At 46.9% G+C, this 19489-nt stretch overlaps 7 protein-coding genes across 7 annotated transcripts in view; 5 read left to right on the forward strand and 2 right to left on the reverse strand.

The window, feature by feature from the left end:
* Window positions 1–488: 488 nt before the first annotated feature.
* On the forward strand, window positions 489–2202 carry POX_e07325 (uncharacterized protein; the record flags this gene model as incomplete). Its single annotated transcript, XM_050116132.1, has 4 exons — window positions 489–611; window positions 854–1708; window positions 1767–1912; window positions 1962–2202. 4 exons carry the CDS (start codon window positions 489–491, stop codon window positions 2200–2202), a joined length of 1365 nt encoding a protein of 454 aa, XP_049968592.1.
* Window positions 2203–5616: 3414 nt separating this feature from the next.
* On the forward strand, window positions 5617–7243 carry POX_e07326 (uncharacterized protein; the record flags this gene model as incomplete). The annotated part of the gene is made up of 2 exons (XM_050116133.1): window positions 5617–5885; window positions 5950–7243. The coding sequence occupies 2 exons, from the start codon at window positions 5617–5619 to the stop codon at window positions 7241–7243; spliced, it is 1563 nt and encodes a 520-aa protein (XP_049968593.1).
* Window positions 7244–8309: 1066 nt separating this feature from the next.
* Window positions 8310–10225, reverse strand: POX_e07327 (Phenylacetyl-CoA ligase epaB; the record flags this gene model as incomplete). Its single annotated transcript, XM_050116134.1, has 5 exons — window positions 8310–8880; window positions 8954–9375; window positions 9440–9868; window positions 9932–10069; window positions 10130–10225. The coding sequence occupies 5 exons, from the start codon at window positions 10223–10225 to the stop codon at window positions 8310–8312; spliced, it is 1656 nt and encodes a 551-aa protein (XP_049968594.1).
* Window positions 10226–11710: 1485 nt separating this feature from the next.
* On the reverse strand, window positions 11711–12782 carry POX_e07328 (uncharacterized protein; the record flags this gene model as incomplete). Its single annotated transcript, XM_050116135.1, has 2 exons — window positions 11711–12644; window positions 12727–12782. 2 exons carry the CDS (start codon window positions 12780–12782, stop codon window positions 11711–11713), a joined length of 990 nt encoding a protein of 329 aa, XP_049968595.1.
* Window positions 12783–13779: 997 nt separating this feature from the next.
* Window positions 13780–14904, forward strand: POX_e07329 (uncharacterized protein; the record flags this gene model as incomplete). The annotated part of the gene is made up of 3 exons (XM_050116136.1): window positions 13780–14187; window positions 14264–14745; window positions 14805–14904. 3 exons carry the CDS (start codon window positions 13780–13782, stop codon window positions 14902–14904), a joined length of 990 nt encoding a protein of 329 aa, XP_049968596.1.
* Window positions 14905–16112: 1208 nt separating this feature from the next.
* POX_e07330 (uncharacterized protein) lies at window positions 16113–17510 on the forward strand (the record flags this gene model as incomplete). The annotated part of the gene is made up of 1 exon (XM_050116137.1): window positions 16113–17510. One exon carries the CDS (start codon window positions 16113–16115, stop codon window positions 17508–17510), a length of 1398 nt encoding a protein of 465 aa, XP_049968597.1.
* A 509-nt stretch (window positions 17511–18019) lies between these two features.
* POX_e07331 (uncharacterized protein) overlaps window positions 18020–19489 on the forward strand; it is a gene marked incomplete at both ends in the record, with an annotated part of 1506 nt that continues 36 nt past the window's right edge. Inside the window, one exon of the mRNA XM_050116138.1 lies at window positions 18020–19489. This exon is cut by the window's right edge and continues 36 nt beyond it. Coding sequence (XP_049968598.1) covers window positions 18020–19489 — 1470 coding nt within the window.

The following is a 19489-nucleotide window of genomic DNA, read 5'->3' on the forward strand; positions in this document are numbered from 1 at the left end:
GAAATTGACTTCCTAGACGCATTCTATCATATGAGTGACCTTGCGGTACGTATGGCAACAAGAAGGCCGGCTATGGCAGCGTCGGTACTTATCAAGACGCCAAATCTACGTTGCTCGCGGTCTCTGCCACATCGTGCCGAAAGGATTGACGAATCGAGTGGTTGTCGATGAACGATGTCTCGTGATTTAGACGAGACATTTTATGCCTGAGGTGCAAGGCAAAAACACCGTGGGTAGAAAATCCCAACATTGAAAGGGCTAGGCGTCCTTATCGATAAGCCCTTCTTGCCGGACGGTCACATGCCATTTCCCTATCGATAACGGGTGCTCTGATCAGCCCGCGCCGTGCCCCCCACACCAACAGAAAGTACAGACAGCGCAGACATGCTTGGCTCAGAGAGTGTTCAACTTGCTGCCTAGACATGAGACGTGTGAACTTTTGGCATATCCGTGACTCATGAAGCATCGTCCAGCTTGACGCATCGACCATGATGACAAGCACGACGTCGGCGCCTTTACGGCCACACGGCTCGCCAGACTTGCAACACGAAGCCCTAGCTGACGTCACGCCCCCATTGCAACCAGAGGAACAGGCAGCACGGATAATTCAGGTACGATATGATCATACAACTCTGCAAGGGGCATATCCAAGCCTCGTATGACCCAGTACTAACTGACTGGTGTGATTGTTAGAGAATTTATCGTGGTCACCGAACGCGTCGGGAATTGAGTGGATGTGGGATTGCTGCCTCATCTAGGTGCCTTCATGTACGACCGGATAACCTTTCATCTCGAGAGGCTGAAGCCGCCCTTTTTACTCCAACGAATGATGCTGAATGAAAAATGCCTCTAGACAATCGATTTCCCTCGTCAGCCTCGTGCAGAAAATGCGGCCCATTCGGAAGCCAGCTCCGACGAAGATTTGGAGGATATGGTCGTAGACGAGTCTGGCGAGGATCCCGAGGATCGCGACGGTACCAACAGTGTCGCACGCAAAAATTGGCAGCGGGCCGTAAATGTTGCAATACAAGCGACCGGAAATCGAGACTCTCCTGTTGAGCGCATAGCAAATGATATGCCCGGCCGCCCAGGGCCTGGTGCTTCGGTCTGCCCACCCAAAATGATGGGACTCGAATATTTTCTGGAGATGGTCGATTCAAAACATCGCCATGGGAGTAATCTCCGAGCCTACCATGCTGCATGGAAGGAGAGTCCCTCCAAGGAGAATTTCTTTCACTGGCTGGACTACGGAGCGGGCAAGGACGTGGAGCTTCCACAGTGCAGCCGGCAGCAGCTAGAGAAGGACCAAGTTCGTTACTTGACCTCTAGCGAACGATTCAACTACCTGGTCAAGATTGACGATGCAGGACTCTTGAGATGGGCGAAAAATGATGAGCTTGTGGAAACGGACAGCAAACGGTTCAAGGACACCCTGCACGGAGTGGTTCGAATTGCAGACTGCGCACCGAATGATCTGGAGGAACCTGGCCAGGCTACCGAAAATTCTGCAGCGTCTGCTCCAGCTTCTGCGGACGTTCCATTGTCTTCTGTTGTGACAAGCAACAAGGAGACCAAAAATCCCAATGTGTCCACGAAAGAAGATTACGAGCTCGACAAGGCCGTGAAGAATTTCTCACGCATTCGTCCCGCTGTTGTCTACGACCATTTTGCTGGGGGCTTGTCTGTGAAAAATGGAATGTGGATCTTTGTGAGTTATCAGGGTTGAAGGGGGTCGAATCCACGTCATTAACGATTGCCGTGCGCAGGTAGCGGATACCTCTTTTCGAATGTATATCGGAATCAAGGAGCAGGGTGTTTTCCAGCATAGCTCCTTCTTACGTGGAGGGAGAATATCTGCAGCGGGTCTCATTAAGACCAAAAATGGTCAGATACGTGGCTTTGCACCTCTGAGGTAAACCCTTTTGATCAAACTCTGCGACACGCAGTCTGACTCTGGACAGTGGCCATTATCGTCCCCATTTGTCCAATTTCCGCGCCTTCCACCATTCTCTTCAAGAACGTGGAGCTGACCTATCGCGAGTTTCCATGACCAAGTCATATGCAATTCTAGCCGGTGTCGAAGGATGGACCTCGACTAAGCGCAAGGCAAAGAGTGCCAAATGCAAGTTGGATGGGGCAAAGCACAAGCTCCACATGACGCGCTCTCGCGCGGACGATGCCGAGGACGGCGAGTATCGCTGATGAGAACCGACTTTTGTCAGGCCGCTTGCTGAGAAGGTCATCTAAGTTCAAAAAAGAGACGCATGGCTGTTTCTACGGCTCGCTTGTGCGGCGGAGCAGGTAGTTCGCAAAATCCCGGCAAGACTTGGCTTCAGCGTTCGAATTGACCTCAGGTACGGGATCTAGCCTGTATTTCTGTCTGTTGATACCGTAAGCGATTTTTCGTGTCGTTCACGTCGTCCACGCGAGGACAGTAATCAACCCGTGAATCTGATATGGTGACGCCGCACAGACTTAAACACAGACTTAAAAAGCCCTTTCGGGTAATTGAGAAAACATTCCCGCAATGATGGACTTTCAATACATGTTAGCTTATGATATGTTCCATACCCTCCTCGAATTCCAATTGTCTCTTTGGCTCTCGCGTTGCTAGCGTACCCTTGAATTTAATTTGCGAGCACACCAAAGGATACCTGGGATCTCAACCTGGTCACGACATGGCTGCATCTGTAAGGAACAAGGAACTATTTTAAAGTCTTGGTTTGAATTCTTCAGTACTTTAACCCCTGGGAACTTCATTTGTTTCACCAGGAGGTGTGTTAGAGCCTTCGTATTTCGTTTCAATTTATAAGATCGATCTTTTCAAGCCTCTGTTTGTCGAAAGCGACATGGAAGCGAGAAGTTTCGCTGGATGCTGGACACTTCAGTGGCTATCCATTGAACGACCATGGTTGACATGAAATCTAGGCATGGTTGATGTGCAACGTACGCGGTCCATTCATTTTCAAAACTGGCAGAAACCCGACCTGACAGATTTTCCCAAGTAGATGATGGGAGCGCAGCTTCTTTGCAATCTACTTTGAGAAATTCCATACCGTACCTATGAGTGTATCTAATTTAATTGGGGGATATGCGTAGGTATCATTTGTGCACTGGAATGGCAAGGGCATGTCAAATTCAAGGCGATTTATGGCTGGACTGCGATGATATCTGAGCTCTTCGACCTGGTAAGCAGCCCCAAACGGCCTGTTAAATTACAATGGACTCGGCGAGAAAGATCCCTAGCGCATCTGCAGACTCTATTTTCTTAAATATAGACCTTCATGATCCCGAGAAAGTAAGCAGAAATTGTTTGACTTGTGTGCGTATTTTCTACTTTAACAATCCTATCTTTTGACACAGACGTATTGGAAGCCATGAGAAGGCTCGTCGGACTTGGAAGAAACTATGATCCGAAATCAAGACTAATGATCTGTTAAACTCCCGTGAGCTGCTAATATTTTTTGATTGTTACAAGCTAGTCAGTCAGTTGCTGTTAGGCTGTTTTAAACGAGTCTTTCGCTAGGCAGCGGAAACGGCTCTATTTTTATTCCAAACCCAACCAAAGTCTTTAGTATGTCTTTTGAATTTTCAGTTCTCTGATGTATCTCTCACTGCTATAGTCCTACTTAAGTTTGCTAAATATTTATTCGAAACACTGAAGGAAAAATAAATAAAATTTCCATGCCTGCCTATAGTTTTTCCCAGCCACTTGACGGTTTAATGGGTGTTTTTCCGCGCCTCTAGCGCGCTCGAAAAATCTCTGTAGGAATCTAAGACGACTTTTTTGGTGTGAAACATACTGTTCGACAACGCTTTGCTATGGGTCTCTCCTATAACGCTGCAGATTATGCAAATTAACTGGACAGACGTAGGCACCGAACAGTTGCGTACCCTTAATCAAATTAGAAATGTTGAAACTCGGAAGCTTAAGATCAAAGAATGGGTTCAACTCAAAATGGGTTTGCGCTCATGCTGGCGTGATGGCAGAGCGCGTGGGGGAAAGACACTTTGAAAATGGTGCCACATGGATGCGGTTCCAAATATTCTGATATCCGAGTCATGAAACTTGAATGCGAAGTCATAGGACCCTCTCCCCTGCAACCTGGTTCTATCATGTCACTTCCGCCCCGGTGAGTTGCTTCCCCTGAATCAATCACCGTGAAAGTGTATGTTCAAACGTGAAGGGTCATTTTTGGTAAGGCGCCTCAAGCGCCCTCTGCTACCTTCCTGCTCCTTTCAACTAGAACAAGGGGTGTAACAGAGTGACCGGCGTGCAAGTACATAGAGGATGGTAAATTCTGTTAGCCTTTCAATCCTCAAATTAACTGAGTTGCTTACTCCTAGGAAATTTAGGCAATCAATCTAGGAGCAAAGATTGTGATATAAAACTTTCGATGTTACGGTACGTGCCCGGGCGCACTAACCAAACAAGCCAAAAGACCAAATATGACAGAACATACTGTTCTGTCATGCCCGGGACCGATATATAAGTAGCGCACTATGTCCATTATGATTAGGTGGACGAGGCCTAATCCATAACACTCGTCAGGACTCACTATCTAGTGCGACTAAAACAACGGGCCTTATATAGAAGGGTTGCCTTAAAATATAGCGGGAAGAAACCTACCGTGTATTTATAATTAATTATTAATAATTACTTTTATCTTTAATCTATTGTTACGGCAAAGCCGAACAAGTGATACGGGGCCGTATCAATACCCGTTAAGTTACCATACTATATATACCGGACTCTGGGCAATATCCGCAACCGCGGAGATTAATGATCTTTTACGGTCTTGTTGGTTAGTGTCCGCCCAGAACGCTTCCCGTAACAAGAACATTATACCCGTTACACCCTTTGGATTATAGTGGTGTTATTCGAACGACTTTAAAGACGAATACGTACGAAGACGGGGCCAAAATAGAAATCCTCGATATACTATTAAGAGTCGTGGAATTATTGATAGGACGGCACAAATACAGTCTTCACCGTACATGCTCGCCCCTTTGTTACGGACTGCGCTTCTGGTAGCAGGTAAAATTAGCCGTACCAGCCACACTGCCGTAACGTTGTGCGCTACGTATACCACATCCGGGTTTATCAGAGCTAACGTTCTGGTAATATTTGGTCTTTTGGCTTGTTTGGTTAGCGGGCCTGGGTGCTGACATAACCCCCTTAAAGGGGTATGTTAGATAAGAGAAGAAGCTTTTTTCACCCGGGGCACGGCCCGCACATTTATTGAAAGAGCTCTTTAGTCCCCGACTGCAGCGTGCCCTTTGTACAGATGGAACGTGTATAGAAAGATGATCTCCCGGGCCAATCGCATGACTTGTCATTGAGAAAATAGGATAAATCGGGATAGGTTGAGGATTTATGAAAATGCGCCACCGATTGGTTGGTGAGTCGTGCCGTCTCAAATGCAAAACGGCATGTAACCTTCCAAAGTTGGAAAGTCAACTTGTGTAAAATCTCAGGGGACTTCTGCCTACGAGTTCTTACACCATTTCACCATTTGAATATCTTTTTGTTTCTCTCTTCCCAAATTTTATCTTTGTGGCTCTGTCTCAGCAGTTGAGAAGAGACTTTTGGCGCATTTCACATATTTAACACTGATGTCTTTCGTCGACGGGGTTGCGACCTACCCAGTCCCTATTTTATCTACACTTGAGCAGCAAAAACTACCTGACAAAGATTATGTGACTATAGCAGAAAGCGAGAACAAGAAGTCTGCCGAAACAACATTGGCACATAACATCAGAGAAGGTGATCCAGATGTCATTCTTGTGGATTTCGAGGAGAACGATCCAGAAAACCCCTTGAACTGGTCGTCAACGCATAAATGGCTAATTGTGTTCGTTGTCTCATGGATGGGTTTCGTCAGGTACGCGCCATTTCTTTTTGTCTTGCAGCTTGATATAGCCACCGTCATTGATTGATCAAATTAGTGTCTTTTCGACAATGACGATTGTGCCCACGACGCCACAGATCTTGAAAGAGTTCAATTCTGATAGTAAAGTCGACCAAACATTGCTCGTCACGATTTGGGAGCTCGGAGAAGGGGTTGGCCCCTTTTTCATTGCACCGCTCTCCGAAAGATTCGGTCGGCTTCCTGTCTTCCACATTGGAAATTTCCTCGCGCTCCTTTGCTTGATCGCCAGCGCTCTGAGCGTCAACATTGCTATGTTGATCACATTCCGATTCCTAACGGGTTGCTTCCTGTCGATTCTCACTCTCGGACCTGCCATCATTGGGGATTTATTCCAAATGGATCGAACTGGCCGGGCAATGGCATTAATAATGGGAACTCAAATGATAGCTGATTTTATCTCACCTATCGCTGGATCGTATATCGCACAGAGCCTGGGTTGGCGATGGTCGATTTGGCTGGCAGCTATCACACTTGGATTCTTCAGTTTCCTGCTGTTGACTGTGCTCCGAGAAACCTACGCGGTGGTAATTCTGAGGCGAAAGGCGGATAAGTTGCAAGAGGAGTGTGCGAATGAGAAGAAGTACTCCTCGAAACACCAAGCCCTTGTCGATGGATCTACCATGCTCGAAAGCGCCATAAGACCAATGCAGATACTTGCACAGTCTCCCATCCTCATTCTGACCACGAGCTACATGGCCATAACATACGCATTGGTCTCTTTAATTCTTGCCACGCTCACGGAGAACATGGAAACAGCGTACCCCAATGTGTTCTCCAGCGGCTCTGTTGGATTGACTTTTTTGAGTCTCGCTATTGGCAACACCGTTGCTTTGATCTTCTACAGTGTCACCTCGGACCGCTACATGATCCACCAGCGAGAAACGAAGGGCGACAGATTCAAACAGGAGTCCCGACTGGTTCATCTAATCTTTGCCGCAATACTTCTACCTATCGGCTTCCTGGTCTACGGTTGGACATTAAATTTCCATGTTCAATACATTGTGCCGCTCATCGGAACATGCGCTGCCGGATTCAGCATGACGCTTTCTGCCATACCAGCCGAGACATATGTGGTGGATGCTTATGAAATTCATGGTGCATCCGCTATAGCTGGTGGTGTAGTTTTCCGAGCAATTGCTGGCGCTTTTCTGCCACTGATTGGCCCGGCTTTGTATGATCATATTGGACAGGGCTGGGGTAACACGGTTCTAGCTCTGATCGCAGCCGCTTTCATTCCTCCCTTGGCCTTACTGATCAGATATGGGGACTGGTTCCGTAGTAAAGAACGGCTGGGAAAGTTCGAGCGATAGGTTTGGTGGCTGGCTTTAAGGTGTTTGACATTTGTTTCTGCCACTAGCAGACTAGCTAACTAAGTGAGGTCCTCTCACCCTTAGGGAATCTCAAAATCTCTTTCTCTCTTCTCTTTAGCTGCCCATATGGTCTGTAGCCCATCTTCAATAAAAGGCTGTGATCCATATGTAGTATATATGTTGAAATTTGAATGGTACATCCAATGTAACCTGCCACAGTGCACATGCATGTCTGATTAAAGTGCTTGAGAGGTACATTCAGTCAAAGTAAACAAACACTCGAGCTTCAATGCTCTCCCGCAGTTGTGTTTTATTAGTATTGCGAGTGTCGTAAAACGCCGTATGGGGAACCCCTGGTTCAGTTTAATTAATTGTCCAGACCTCGGGAAGTTGGCTGTCTAGGAAATAAGGTAAGATTCCTCATACCTGCTCGGTTCTCCTTCTTGGAGTCTGCCTGTACGAAGGCTATTACCTCGTTGGCCTGCAAGCCATGCCAATAGTACCATTTGTGACGGTCATCAAAGTATATACGAGTATTTTCGTTCAAGTAGTCACTAGTCACTATGTCCATTGCAGTAGTCTGGGATTCATAGTCCACGGTGCTGCGATCGCAAACAATCAGAGGAAAGTCGTAGACCCTAAGATTCAGTCTTTGAATTCAGACCCTATAGATTTAGACTCTCTGCCTAGCCAACAGGTTCTCTGTCCTGGGATACAGACCCCATAACAGTCTAGATCGTGGACTTCAACCTCGAAAGGATCACCCCGGTCGCCACCGTTTCATCCAATGGTTCCGCAACTCGCTCTGCAGTCTGCGGGAAGTCCTTTTGTGACTGCAAATTCAATTAGTAGGAAGTGCAGCGATTGATTGACAGAATAAGCAGAATCTTACATTCGATTTTGACCCCTCTGGCGTCTTGCATTTCCAAGACTTGGAAAAATCCCCCACTTTCTCTTGTGAACCGTAGCGGTGTCATTTGAGGATCGGAAACATCAATGAAAGGCTTGAGGGCATGGACGATCTGCGACGCGACACCTGAAACGTTGGAACCTTTGCACTCAGGATTTAAATCTTCGATACTATGCCGTCTGCAGCTTGTGTTCCGTCTAACTTTATTCCGCCTCGTGAGAGATTTTGACGGAGGATTTTTCCACTGGCGTTCCTCGGAATTGCGTCTACAAACTCTACACCACCACTCAAGTGTTTGTACTTGGAGAGTCTTTCCGCCACGTACAACCGCAATGACTCTTCTGAGATAGTTTTGTCGCCAGGCAGTGGAACAACGTATGCTCGCGGTTGCTCCGATCGACTCCTTTCGCAACCCACGCCAACTATTCCAACAACAGCAACATCTTCGACACCGGGGTGCATCAAAAGAACAGCCTCGATTTCTGACGGTGACACTTGAAACCCCTGTACCTTGATCATGTCCTTTCGGCGGCCGATAATATACCATTTCCGTGTCTCAAAATTGTATGTGGCAATATCACCTGTTCGAAGCCAGTCGTCTGCATCAAACGTGGCTTTGTTGGCCATGGGATTGTCATAGTACCCCGGTGTGACGGTTGGCCCACGAATGTAGAGCTCTCCCGGGGTGTTATGAGTGGATATAGGTCTCCCGTTGGCATCCAGGAGCCTACACTGGCCCGTGAGCATTGATCCTCGACACAGCGCTCCTGTCTTAGTATATGTTACTCAGGGGGGCATACCTTGCCTCCATATTTGGGACCAGTCTTCCAACCGAGCCGGTTTCGTCACACTCTGGATATGGGAACATCGTTGACGCGCAGCAAGACTCGGTCATACCCCAGCCCTGTGTAAGCGGCACATCCGGTCCAAGTAGACTTTTTGCCTTCGCCTGCATTTCCCGGGACAAAGGAGCCGCGCCACAAACGACGTTTCTCAAGCTGCGGAGCGCGAAGCGATTTTGAGGGACGGATGCGACCATGGCATGAAGAATTGGTGGAACAACAATGAGATCGGTAATAGCAAACCTATCTATCATCTTGAGGTAGCGGTTGATTTCAAAGCGGCTCATGATATACATTTTGATTCCGGAACGAAGAGCTCCAATGTGTACCAAAGGAGCCATCGCAGCGTGAAAAATAGGAAGAGCGACGAGAAATGACATCTACCTCATTGTAATCATCTTAGCTTTCACGAAAATTCAGAACTGGCAAGTCATAGGCACTTACTTGATACGGTCGCGGATGCGCCTCAAATACCAGGGAATGCTGTGCAAGCAAATTGTGGTGTGTGAGTTCCACTGCCTTGGGAAGCCCAGTAGTCCCACTGCTGAAGAATCGGGCCGCGGTGGTCTTTTTCGGCTCACGTGGACAAACCCAATCGGATGGGTCGTAATTCAAAAGGGTCTTCCAGGATCTCATTTTCAGAGATTTTATCATACTCTCATCCGAGTGGTATACCCAGATATTCTTCACGGGTATGTCAAGCTTTTCGGCCACGTCCAAGAGAGATCTAGCATGTTCGAACTCGACGATGACGAATCTGGCGTGCGATGTCCGTAGATGATGCTCCAATTCGAGGGGTCGGTAGAAGGGGTTTGTGCCCGTGAATACCCCGCCTGCCCCGATTATTGCGAGAACAAACAGGGTATAGTGAAGCTTAACACACCATGAGCCTCGACGAAAGAGATGTCTGACACTCCTATATTCGGATAGACTCACATTATTTGCTGCATGAACTGCGACGCAGTCATGCGTCTGTAACCCAGCTGCCCGAAGACCCGTAATCAGACGACGAACGAGGTTTCTTGCTTGGATGAATGAGACTGTTCTCACTGGGTCTGTAGTATCAATGTATATCTATGATTATTATAGCGTCAGTATTTAACAAGTTCAGACTGAATTGGAGGAAAAACAGACAGGTTCATTGGTATTGAATTGCTTGGGCTCCGTGAAAATGTATGAAAGAAGATCCTTCTTCGACAAAGTTACTTGTCGATCTGCAGACACAATCATTTTTGAGGGATAGGCAATGAATCGTTCTAAGCGAAATGAATAATTATGCTTGCATCAAATCGGCACACTGGTATTGAAAGCCATTCACGAAAAGAGCAAATCTTTTGAGCACCCGTAGGTAGAAATGAAGAGAGTAGCTCACGGCACGTAGAAATTCAGAGGTAAGATGGTGAGAGTGTTCACAAAGCTAAGCCAGGAAGTAAATATCTTAAGTCAATGTAGGGAAGAGGTCGTATCACGAAGAGAATTAAATAGGGAGACAGGATTCAGGATGCACGTTTAGCTAGCACAACAAGCAACGTGATCTATCAGGCACTTAAATCAGAAAGAACCTCGTTGTGAAAAGAGAGTATGTATTAAATATCTTAGCTACTGCTAATAGCTCTCCCAAAATCTTCCTGAAGTGGGATGTACTCTGTGTTCGAACAGCTAAGCTCTAAGGACGCTTCACACCGCTATATGAAATCACCTGACAGGATGCACGCGGTCAAACTCAAACTCAAACTTTAAGTACCCTAGCGGAGCTTTCTTTATGATTTCTTTATGATTTCTTTTTCTAGTTTTTGTTTTGTTTTATTATTGTTGTAGTATATATGCGTTTTTTTCCTACTTCATCACAGAAATATAGCCGGCTAAGATGTGAAGGTATAGACATATGCGCAAGTCAATAAAATTCACAAATTCTAACTAGTGGTGTCTAAAAATGATAGCTCATATAGATTGGTACAATCAATAGCTAGAAGTTGCCCAGATTAGTTTAATGAATTACCTCACGTAGCCGCGATTTGTGAGCTAGCACAGAGGTATTGCACAAATATAGGTCTGCGGTCTTTAATCAATCTAGGAGCATAGAATCTATCTCGTCAGCATACATGCCTATTAAGACCTAGCCTTCTGTTTGGACCAGAAAAGGATTTCCTTTAAGACTTTTGGCTTCAGAGATTCCCTAAAAATAATTTACCTTGGTTTCAGAATTTGAAGCGGTCGAGTTTAAATGCATAATATCGGACGTGATGTCCAGAGATGATGCATATTTCACTCGAAAAACGACTTATCGCAGAACCACAATGATTGTGCTCTCATGCCTCGCTCAGGGCTAAATCTTCCCCTAAGTCTGAGTTCCAAACTCATCTCGCAGTCAATTATAGAACGACCATATTTCTCTCGGGTGACCTCCTATCACTTTGTTTTGTAAGAGGACGAGGATCACTAGGCGTAGAACAGAAATACTCTCCACGGTGCCTGATATATATGAGATATACACATATTACATACAATCATACGACACGTCGCTATAACATCCATGTTTGGAACTGACTCCAGAGACGTGTTTTCTTCTGGACACGAAAAGAAGTCAATCAGAAATGTACGCTTTTGAGACAAAAAACAATACCCGAGGTCACCTTGCGTCAACTGAAGTGCTTTCACGCGATGGAGTTTAGTCAGGTAAAATTCCAAACTTGTATTGATGTAAATCCACTGTTTTCACAATTCCCTAGTGACCCCCTCCATAACAGAGCTGAATAGTAACATAGCATATGTTGCTAGTGTATAGTAATACTTGTATGTAAGCCTATCGGCCTCTTTCCAACGCATCATTATTAGGCGCACAGCAACAACAGCCATTGTCTCTAGGTGAATTACGGCGAGAATAAAAATCTCAGTCGGCATGTTGTAAAACGAATGACTACATTCTGCTCGGGCTCGCAGAATGTTGATCACCATCATTATGATCATTCCGGTGGCAGTTGCTACCCGAAGGGTCAAATGGTGTCTTGGGCCGATGAGTAATGGCAGGGTACGTCGCCCAGTGGCCCTATCACCCTCCATATCGTGGAATTCTTGAACATGAATAGTCAAGACTAGCCACCAGAAGAGCAAATAACCCAGTGAGGTATCCGCCAGGTAGTCTGGGTAGAACCTTGTGAGGAAAGCGTCCAAAAGACTCAGTTGGATAATAGCGCCCACAGCAGTGAACAAATTGCGAGCGGCCCAATGATCCAACTTTGGCCAGACATAAAACACAAGTACCCAAAGCTCCCATATAATCATCATTGTAGCAGCAGATCCATTGACCATGAAATGAGCCACGACCGGAAAGGAAGTCCAGGTCAAGAACCATCGGGCATAGGCACTTTCAATGGAGAGTCTTCCCGACACGATAGGACGATCAGGTTTATTGATGGCATCTTCTTCAACGGAGAAGGCTTGATTGGCAATGTCAAATGCGTAAGAAAACGCAAATGTCATCATGGCCACACCCGGAAGGAGCCTCGCAAAATTCTCGAGGGAAATGCCAACGCTGAGAGACCGGGCCGAGAAACACACCGCTGAGTTTCCACAATGAGCAGTCCAATTGCTGCTGAGGAGAGAGAGTGTGATGTTTATCTCATTAAGCACGATGGAATAGCCGGTCACACTGAGATCCATAAGTTTTGTTGTTAGCACAAAAAAGGAACCCCTGAGGGCGTAGAATGCAAAAGAAAATGTCGGAAACTCACATCGCGGAGAGAAGAGGATCCTGTTTCTTGACTTTCTCCATTTTCAGAGAAACCATGGGCCTGGTTTAACGGATGTGGAATGGAGGATGCAAATGTCGGCAGATTCCCCAGGATCTAAGTAGTAATCCGGGAACTATTTGAGGATCAAGAAGAGGGTTCTGTACAAAAGCCATATCCCTATGGACAACTGGATATTCGGTGGGCAGAAGGGCCAATGCAAGAAAATTTCATTCATCACTCGGATACTTTCGAAACTCTGACTGGCCGAAGACTTCGAAGTTACACAAACATACTTTAAAGCATCATTCTAGTAGGGTGTAAAATATTGGTGCATGGTACTGAAAGAGTTTCCGATGGACAACTTTGCAAGTGCAGAGAAACGTGACCGGATCATAGTCATCTTAAACAGGTAATGTGGAGACGCTTGAGGTGGAGAATATTGTATCTGCATTAACAATATGCGTCTGGAGGGGCTCGATCTTCTTTCAACAGAAAAACCACATACCTGGAAGCGTCACATTCTCCTGGCCCATGCATACACGATTCAGGATAAGGTGATGCTCACCTTGCGTAATGCTTGAATAGACCCCGATCCCTGAGTGACCAAAAGAGCCACCATCCTTCGGTGCGATCTAAGAAGAAAGATTCATTCCTTCACAAGAAATTGAAAATCGACAGGCCAAGCACAAGCGGAAGTAAGGTCCTCATACTTTTGGGTGTTCAGGTCCAAAAATGTAGCGCGCAAAAGCCAGCGCTGCAATGGACCTAGGAGATCCCGATAGAGATCTAAGCACCTGAATACATTCTCTTGGTTCTACCCAGATACTTTCCCAAACATGAGCTGAATTTTCCTGACTCATCGCAAATATACCCACCCGGGCACCGGTCCACAGTGGGGGGATTGAAAGATAATCCAGTGGGTGCAACGGTAGAATATAAAAAGAAATCAATAATCTCGGTCGAGAGTGAAGTCTTGAACTCTTAAGGAAACCATTTAATTCGGTTTCATTCCCAAGAGCTACCTAATAAAGTGTGGTGCGGACCCTGCGAAGCATGGCTCCCTATTACGATGGATTGGGTGCCTTTCTATTTCGGCAACTCTTCTGGACCATTCCCGAACCACCACCAGATCGCCTCGATGGACAGAGAATCTTAGTGACCGGAGCAAATGCAGGAATCGGTTACTCTCTCACGCTGATGCTAGCTAGGAGGGGTGCTGAGGTAGTCATGGCAGTTCGTTCAGTCGCCCGAGGAGAGGAAGCGAGAAACGAAATCTGTCGCGAAGTCCCGGAAGCTCGTATATGCGTGCGACATTGTGACCTTGCCGATTTCCTGTCAGTCAATACTTTCCTCGAGGAACTAAAAAGTGAGAGGTCGCAGTTTGACTTGGTAATTCTGAATGCTGGCGTGTGGTGCGCTGAGCGTCAAGACTCGGTGGATGGACATGATATGACCCTGCAGGTTTGTGTAATTCTCCGTCCGCGTGAGTGATCAATGTGATGAAGGTGGGTCTTTAAACGAAACTCAAATTAACCAGACTGAAAAGGTCAATGTCTTGGCCAACGCTCTGTTAGCCTCCTCATTACAGCATCTCTTACGGTCCACATTGGGCAACCCTTCTCGCATGGTCTTCGTTACGTCAGAAGGACACGCAATGGTTCCATCCGACTTCGCTCAAGACGAGAAATTGCTGGCGCGATTCGCAATTCAGCCCTATTCAACGAGCTTTGACCACTATCAGCATTACTATCTTTCGAAACTTTTCGGTCTCCTGTGGGCCCTGGCCTTTGCCCGGCGTGTGGATCCGGAGAAAGTCTCCATTGTGTTGGCGTCCCCAGGGCTTTGCCACAGCAATTTATTCCGAGACGTTCGCTCAGTACCTAGCAATTTCTTGGCGTGGTGCTTCGCAAGACCCAGTTCAGATGGTGCTCGAATTCTTCTCACTGCTGCACTCGCATGTCCACAGCGAGCTTCCATCTACCCTGGAGATACCTACTTCAGCCAAGGCCGTGTTGTCCCGTAAGTCCTGCCTCCTCATATCTTTGCTACCGATTAAAGATGACATACTTATCAATTAGGGTCTCGCGCTTCGCTTCTGCACCCGCGGGCATTGTCTGGCAAGATAAGCTGTGGGATGAAGTCGCACAATTACTGGAGCCTTTCAAAAACAACATTTGATGAAATGCACTAGTGCTACGTTGGCCCTTCTGTAGTTTGGAGATTTGTGACACATTGTGGCCCCGGAAGAGAGACGCAGCAATAAAAAGCTAGAAACGAATTGTGCAATTGGCTTGTTTGACAGATTCTATCTAAGTCTGTCAGGGTGGCGGCAGAATGACAGAACAAATATCAAAGAGTTTGAGAAAGTGGATGATTCGTTCAAGCTCTATCGTTTGATCAAATTGAAGATTAAAGACCCTTGCCTTCACCTCGATGGCAATCATTATACCTCCCGAGAAGGTGACCTCAGTTGGCTCTTTTAATATAGCACACTGAAGCCCTCATATGTACTTGGCATCGTCTACAGGTCTGCTTCCTACTCTGTGGGAATTCACCCCCAGCAAACATTTGCAGAACAAATTCGACTTACACCAAGAGCTATCTCTCGGCAATATAGATTATCCTTTCCGAATAGGTGTTTAGCTGTTCACGATTGACCCAAGTAGGAAAGTACTTTGTGGAGTGCCGAGCAAAAAGGATACATGCATGAGATCTGACTCTGCGCATATGTGACTGGTCCATTCTGATTGGGCGCACTAATTTTTTATCCATTTAAAATTAGGAAATACGATTTCACCGGAATTAATCGCCTTTTCTTCTCGAATGGAACCAAAGTTTTAGAAGGTTCTCCATTGATTTCTCTGCATAACGCTGCATTTACAGCTAGAGCATTCCTTTCTGGCCTATATATAGCGCCCAAAGATCTCCCCTCTGCAATAGAAATCCTGCTTTCTTCCCCTCCTTGCTTGCCGTCACTAAAAACTTAGTTATGCAGAAAATGCTAAAGGAAAATCTAGTCATACCATAGCGGGATGTAATGATAGGTTCCGGAGATACGTTGCGGCATTGCAGAATCCGATTCTCTTATGCATGCAGGCACCGCAGAATTGAGATTGTGGATCCGAAGTCAGATGACTCCATCATTTGCCTTGCCTGCATCTTGTCTATTTCCATACCTCTCAATTTCTTCACCTCACCGCAATTTGATTAGCAAGACCGGAATCGGATCATTCTTGGTTGACGTAAGACACGTTCTGTTTACCGTATAAATGAACGATGAATCAAGGATACACATCACCACAAGAGCAAGTACCCATTCGTCCGTTGCCTAGCTTACCATATCTGGCCTTGCCAATCTACGCAAAGCGACCAGGTAGATTGCAGCCATGAGCACAGCGTTCTTTTCTCCAATGACCCTCACGACTATCGATCATATGATGCCAATCTGCTATATCACATTCATCTACACGTTGAATGCGAAAGACGTCGATCAAGGGATAGAGATCCTTAGAGGAGCTATCAATCGTTTAGTAGAGGACTGTCCCGTTCTCGCAGCTAACGTAGGTCGTGCCAGCGCAGCTGAAGATAATCGGAAAAATGTGCTGGAGATTCAACCCTCGTCGAAGGAGACACTCGTACAGTACCCACTGTTGCAAGTCAGTCGACATCAAGCTCAGTCGACTATAGGGCACTCCCCAAAAGATCATCTGTCGGACGAGAGAAGTTTCTTTGCACTGCACCCTTCCATAGCTAGGCACTTCCCATGTCCTATCATCCGTTGGCGGGCTACTGTTGTTTCCGATGGAATACTTGTGGCCGTAACCTTTCATCACTCCGTTCTAGATGCAGGTGGCTTCTACACAGTACAAGATGCGCTGGCCCGTATATGCCGGAACATTAGTGAACCAAACCCGGATCCCAATCTCAGAAATGCTCTCCACGAAGGCCGGACTCGTCTCAATGCAATTAGATTGAGGGGAGATCCTATGAAAAGTCGCCACCGAGAGCATGAATTAGTTGGCCGCATGGCTGACTTTGACCTGCCACCTCCCTTGGTCAGCGAGCGAATCACACTTCAATCCCAGAAAATTCAATATTTACGGAGATGGTGCAGCACCTCCTATACTGCCAACACTCATGCAAAGCAGCCAAGCGAAGACCTGACATCCAACGACGTGATATCTGGTCTGCTTTGGCAGTGTATCACAGCCGCGCAGTGGCAGAAAATGGCAACATGCGATCATTCAGAGAGCTCTTTGGTGCTGATCAGCGACGTGCGTCACAAGTTGAGACCTGGAGTCCCAGCTTCCTACCTAGGAAACTGCATTGTTCAGAAATTGGTGAAAATGAAGGCAGAGTTACCGCCGGCAGATTTGCAGTCTGGGAAAGAGGCATTACTCCAGGAGCTCCAGCTTTACGCAAGAAGCGTCAGCAAGGCGTCGAAGAAGGTGACGGATAATTTCGTGAAGACTTTGATGCTGCAAAAATACGAGGCAAGGAACTGGAGCCCTCGATTCATGCAAGGAGATGTGACATCAACGAGCCTCCGACGGATGCCCATCTACAATCTCGACTTTGGATCCGTCCTTGGTCGAGTAGCGGGCTTTGATGTTGTGGATGACCGAATTGATGGCACTGTGTGCATACTGCCTGCATGCTCAACCTCAAATAGCAACCACTGGGAACTCAGAATCACGCTCGCCGCGGACGTGCTCAAGCAAGTGCGAAGGCACCCTTTACTGTTGTGGGCGATGGAAGGATCTGCAGTGGAACCTCGACTTTAGTTCAGTAATTTAGCCGCCACTATCTATATGATCGATTTGCTAGAGCTGCTCAACAGGCAACGTCATATTGTTCAAGGCAAAATCCCGTTTAGGCATTCATCAAACCTCCACCGTGACTCGGTTGGAAATCCCTGTAAGAGATGGACATGAACCTTATATGGAACGGTAAAGATCAATCACGGGACCAACCATTTAAATTTTTAGTTAGAGGTAACTGCGTAACATGGATCAATACTACAGCTGAATGCTGGGAAATTCGAAGACGTTTTTCCAAAATCGCATTCCCGTGATAAGCACTTGGGGAAATTAAGCATCTCCAAGTGGGAGGCCGGCCAAGTCTGCGTGCATCATATGTCTATATGATATTACATAAGAATACGAAGTGGTCTACAAAAGAAAAAAAGCTCAATTCAAGTTCTCTCAGCTTCGAGCACCGCGCTTCGGCTAAGAGAACACGGTGTGCATTTTTTTCCCCTCGCCACACAATTTACGAATCTTTACAACTGGGAATGACGACTCCGGAGACTTTCGATGTTATTATCATCGGAGCCGGTATCTCTGGCATCAACGCAGCTTACCGTGTTCAGACGTATCTATCAGGTCAATCCTATATTGTGCTTGAGGCGCGAAATTCTTGTGGTGGGACATGGGATCTCTTCCAGTATCCCGGTGTCCGGCTTGACTCAGACATTCACACATTCGGATTTCCGTGGCACCCGTACCAAGGCAAAGACACAATGGTTCCCGGCAAGGATCTACTACAATACCTGAAGGATACAGTGCATCAATTTCGTATAGCCGAACATATTCGCTACAACCACCGAGTGACAGAGGCGGCTTGGTCATCTTATCACAATGCTTGGGAGATCCGCGGCCGGCGCCCCGATCACACCGTTTATTGCTTCTGCGCCAAGTTCGTACTTTTTGCGACAGGATATTTCGACCATGACAATCCAGGTCAGGCGCAAATTCAGGGAATCACTGATTTTTGTGGCAAGATAATTCATCCTCAGCTTTGGCCCGAAGCATACAACTGCTGCGGGAAGAAGATAGTGATCATAGGCAGTGGCGCTACTGCAGTCTCACTTCTCCCCAAGCTGGTGCCAGAGGCTGCGAGCGTGACACTGGTGCAGAGGAGTCCAAACTATATCGTCTCAATTCCAACACTCAGCGACCCACAGCTGTTGGATCGCATTCTTCCGTATTGGGCATTGCAAATGCTTAAACGAATTGGATGGCTCATGGTGACATTGCTAGCTTATCATCTTTGTCGGCTGTTCCCTGTTGCGGCGAAGAATCAACTTCTAAGGCTTGTTGGCGAGCAACTTCCGGCTCGAATACCTGTGAATCCCCATTTTCAACCAAGTTATCCTGTTTGGGATCAACGTCTACTGGCCTGTCCCAATGGCGATTTTTTCGAGGCTCTGCACGATGCTCGAGTCAAGATCGAAACCGGACATATCGCCACATGCACTCAGAAAGGCCTCAAGCTGAAAAGCGGAGTTCATATTCAAGCGGACGTAATTATTACGGCGACAGGACTCAGAGTCCAGATAGGTGGTCGTATTGCCTTGAAAGTGGATGGAAAAGACATCAATATGGCCGAGAAGCGAATATGGAATGGGATGATGCTACAAGACCTCCCAAATGCATTCTTTTCTCTTGGATATCTCACAACCGCATCATGGACAATGGGAACGGACTTGACGGCCATGGCTGCATGCAGAATGATCCACCGACTAAGGTCAAAGCGACTGGTTAGTGCGACCCCACGATGTGCTGTCAGCGACGCAGGGCCCCCGCGTCCACTTTGGAATCTGGAATCAACATATCTGCTTGCCAGTACGGGGAGAGTGCCCTTAGCAGGTAGTCGTGGATTGTGGAAGCCTCGTCGAAACTACATTGTTGACTATTTCCACTCCCTCCTTGTACCCTTTGCGTCGGGTATCGAGTGGAAGCCCGCACCGAAGTCAGATGCA

Source organism: Penicillium oxalicum, chromosome V (genome assembly GCF_001723175.1).
Source record: "Penicillium oxalicum strain HP7-1 chromosome V, whole genome shotgun sequence".
NCBI classification, from domain to species: Eukaryota; Fungi; Ascomycota; class Eurotiomycetes; order Eurotiales; family Aspergillaceae; genus Penicillium; species Penicillium oxalicum.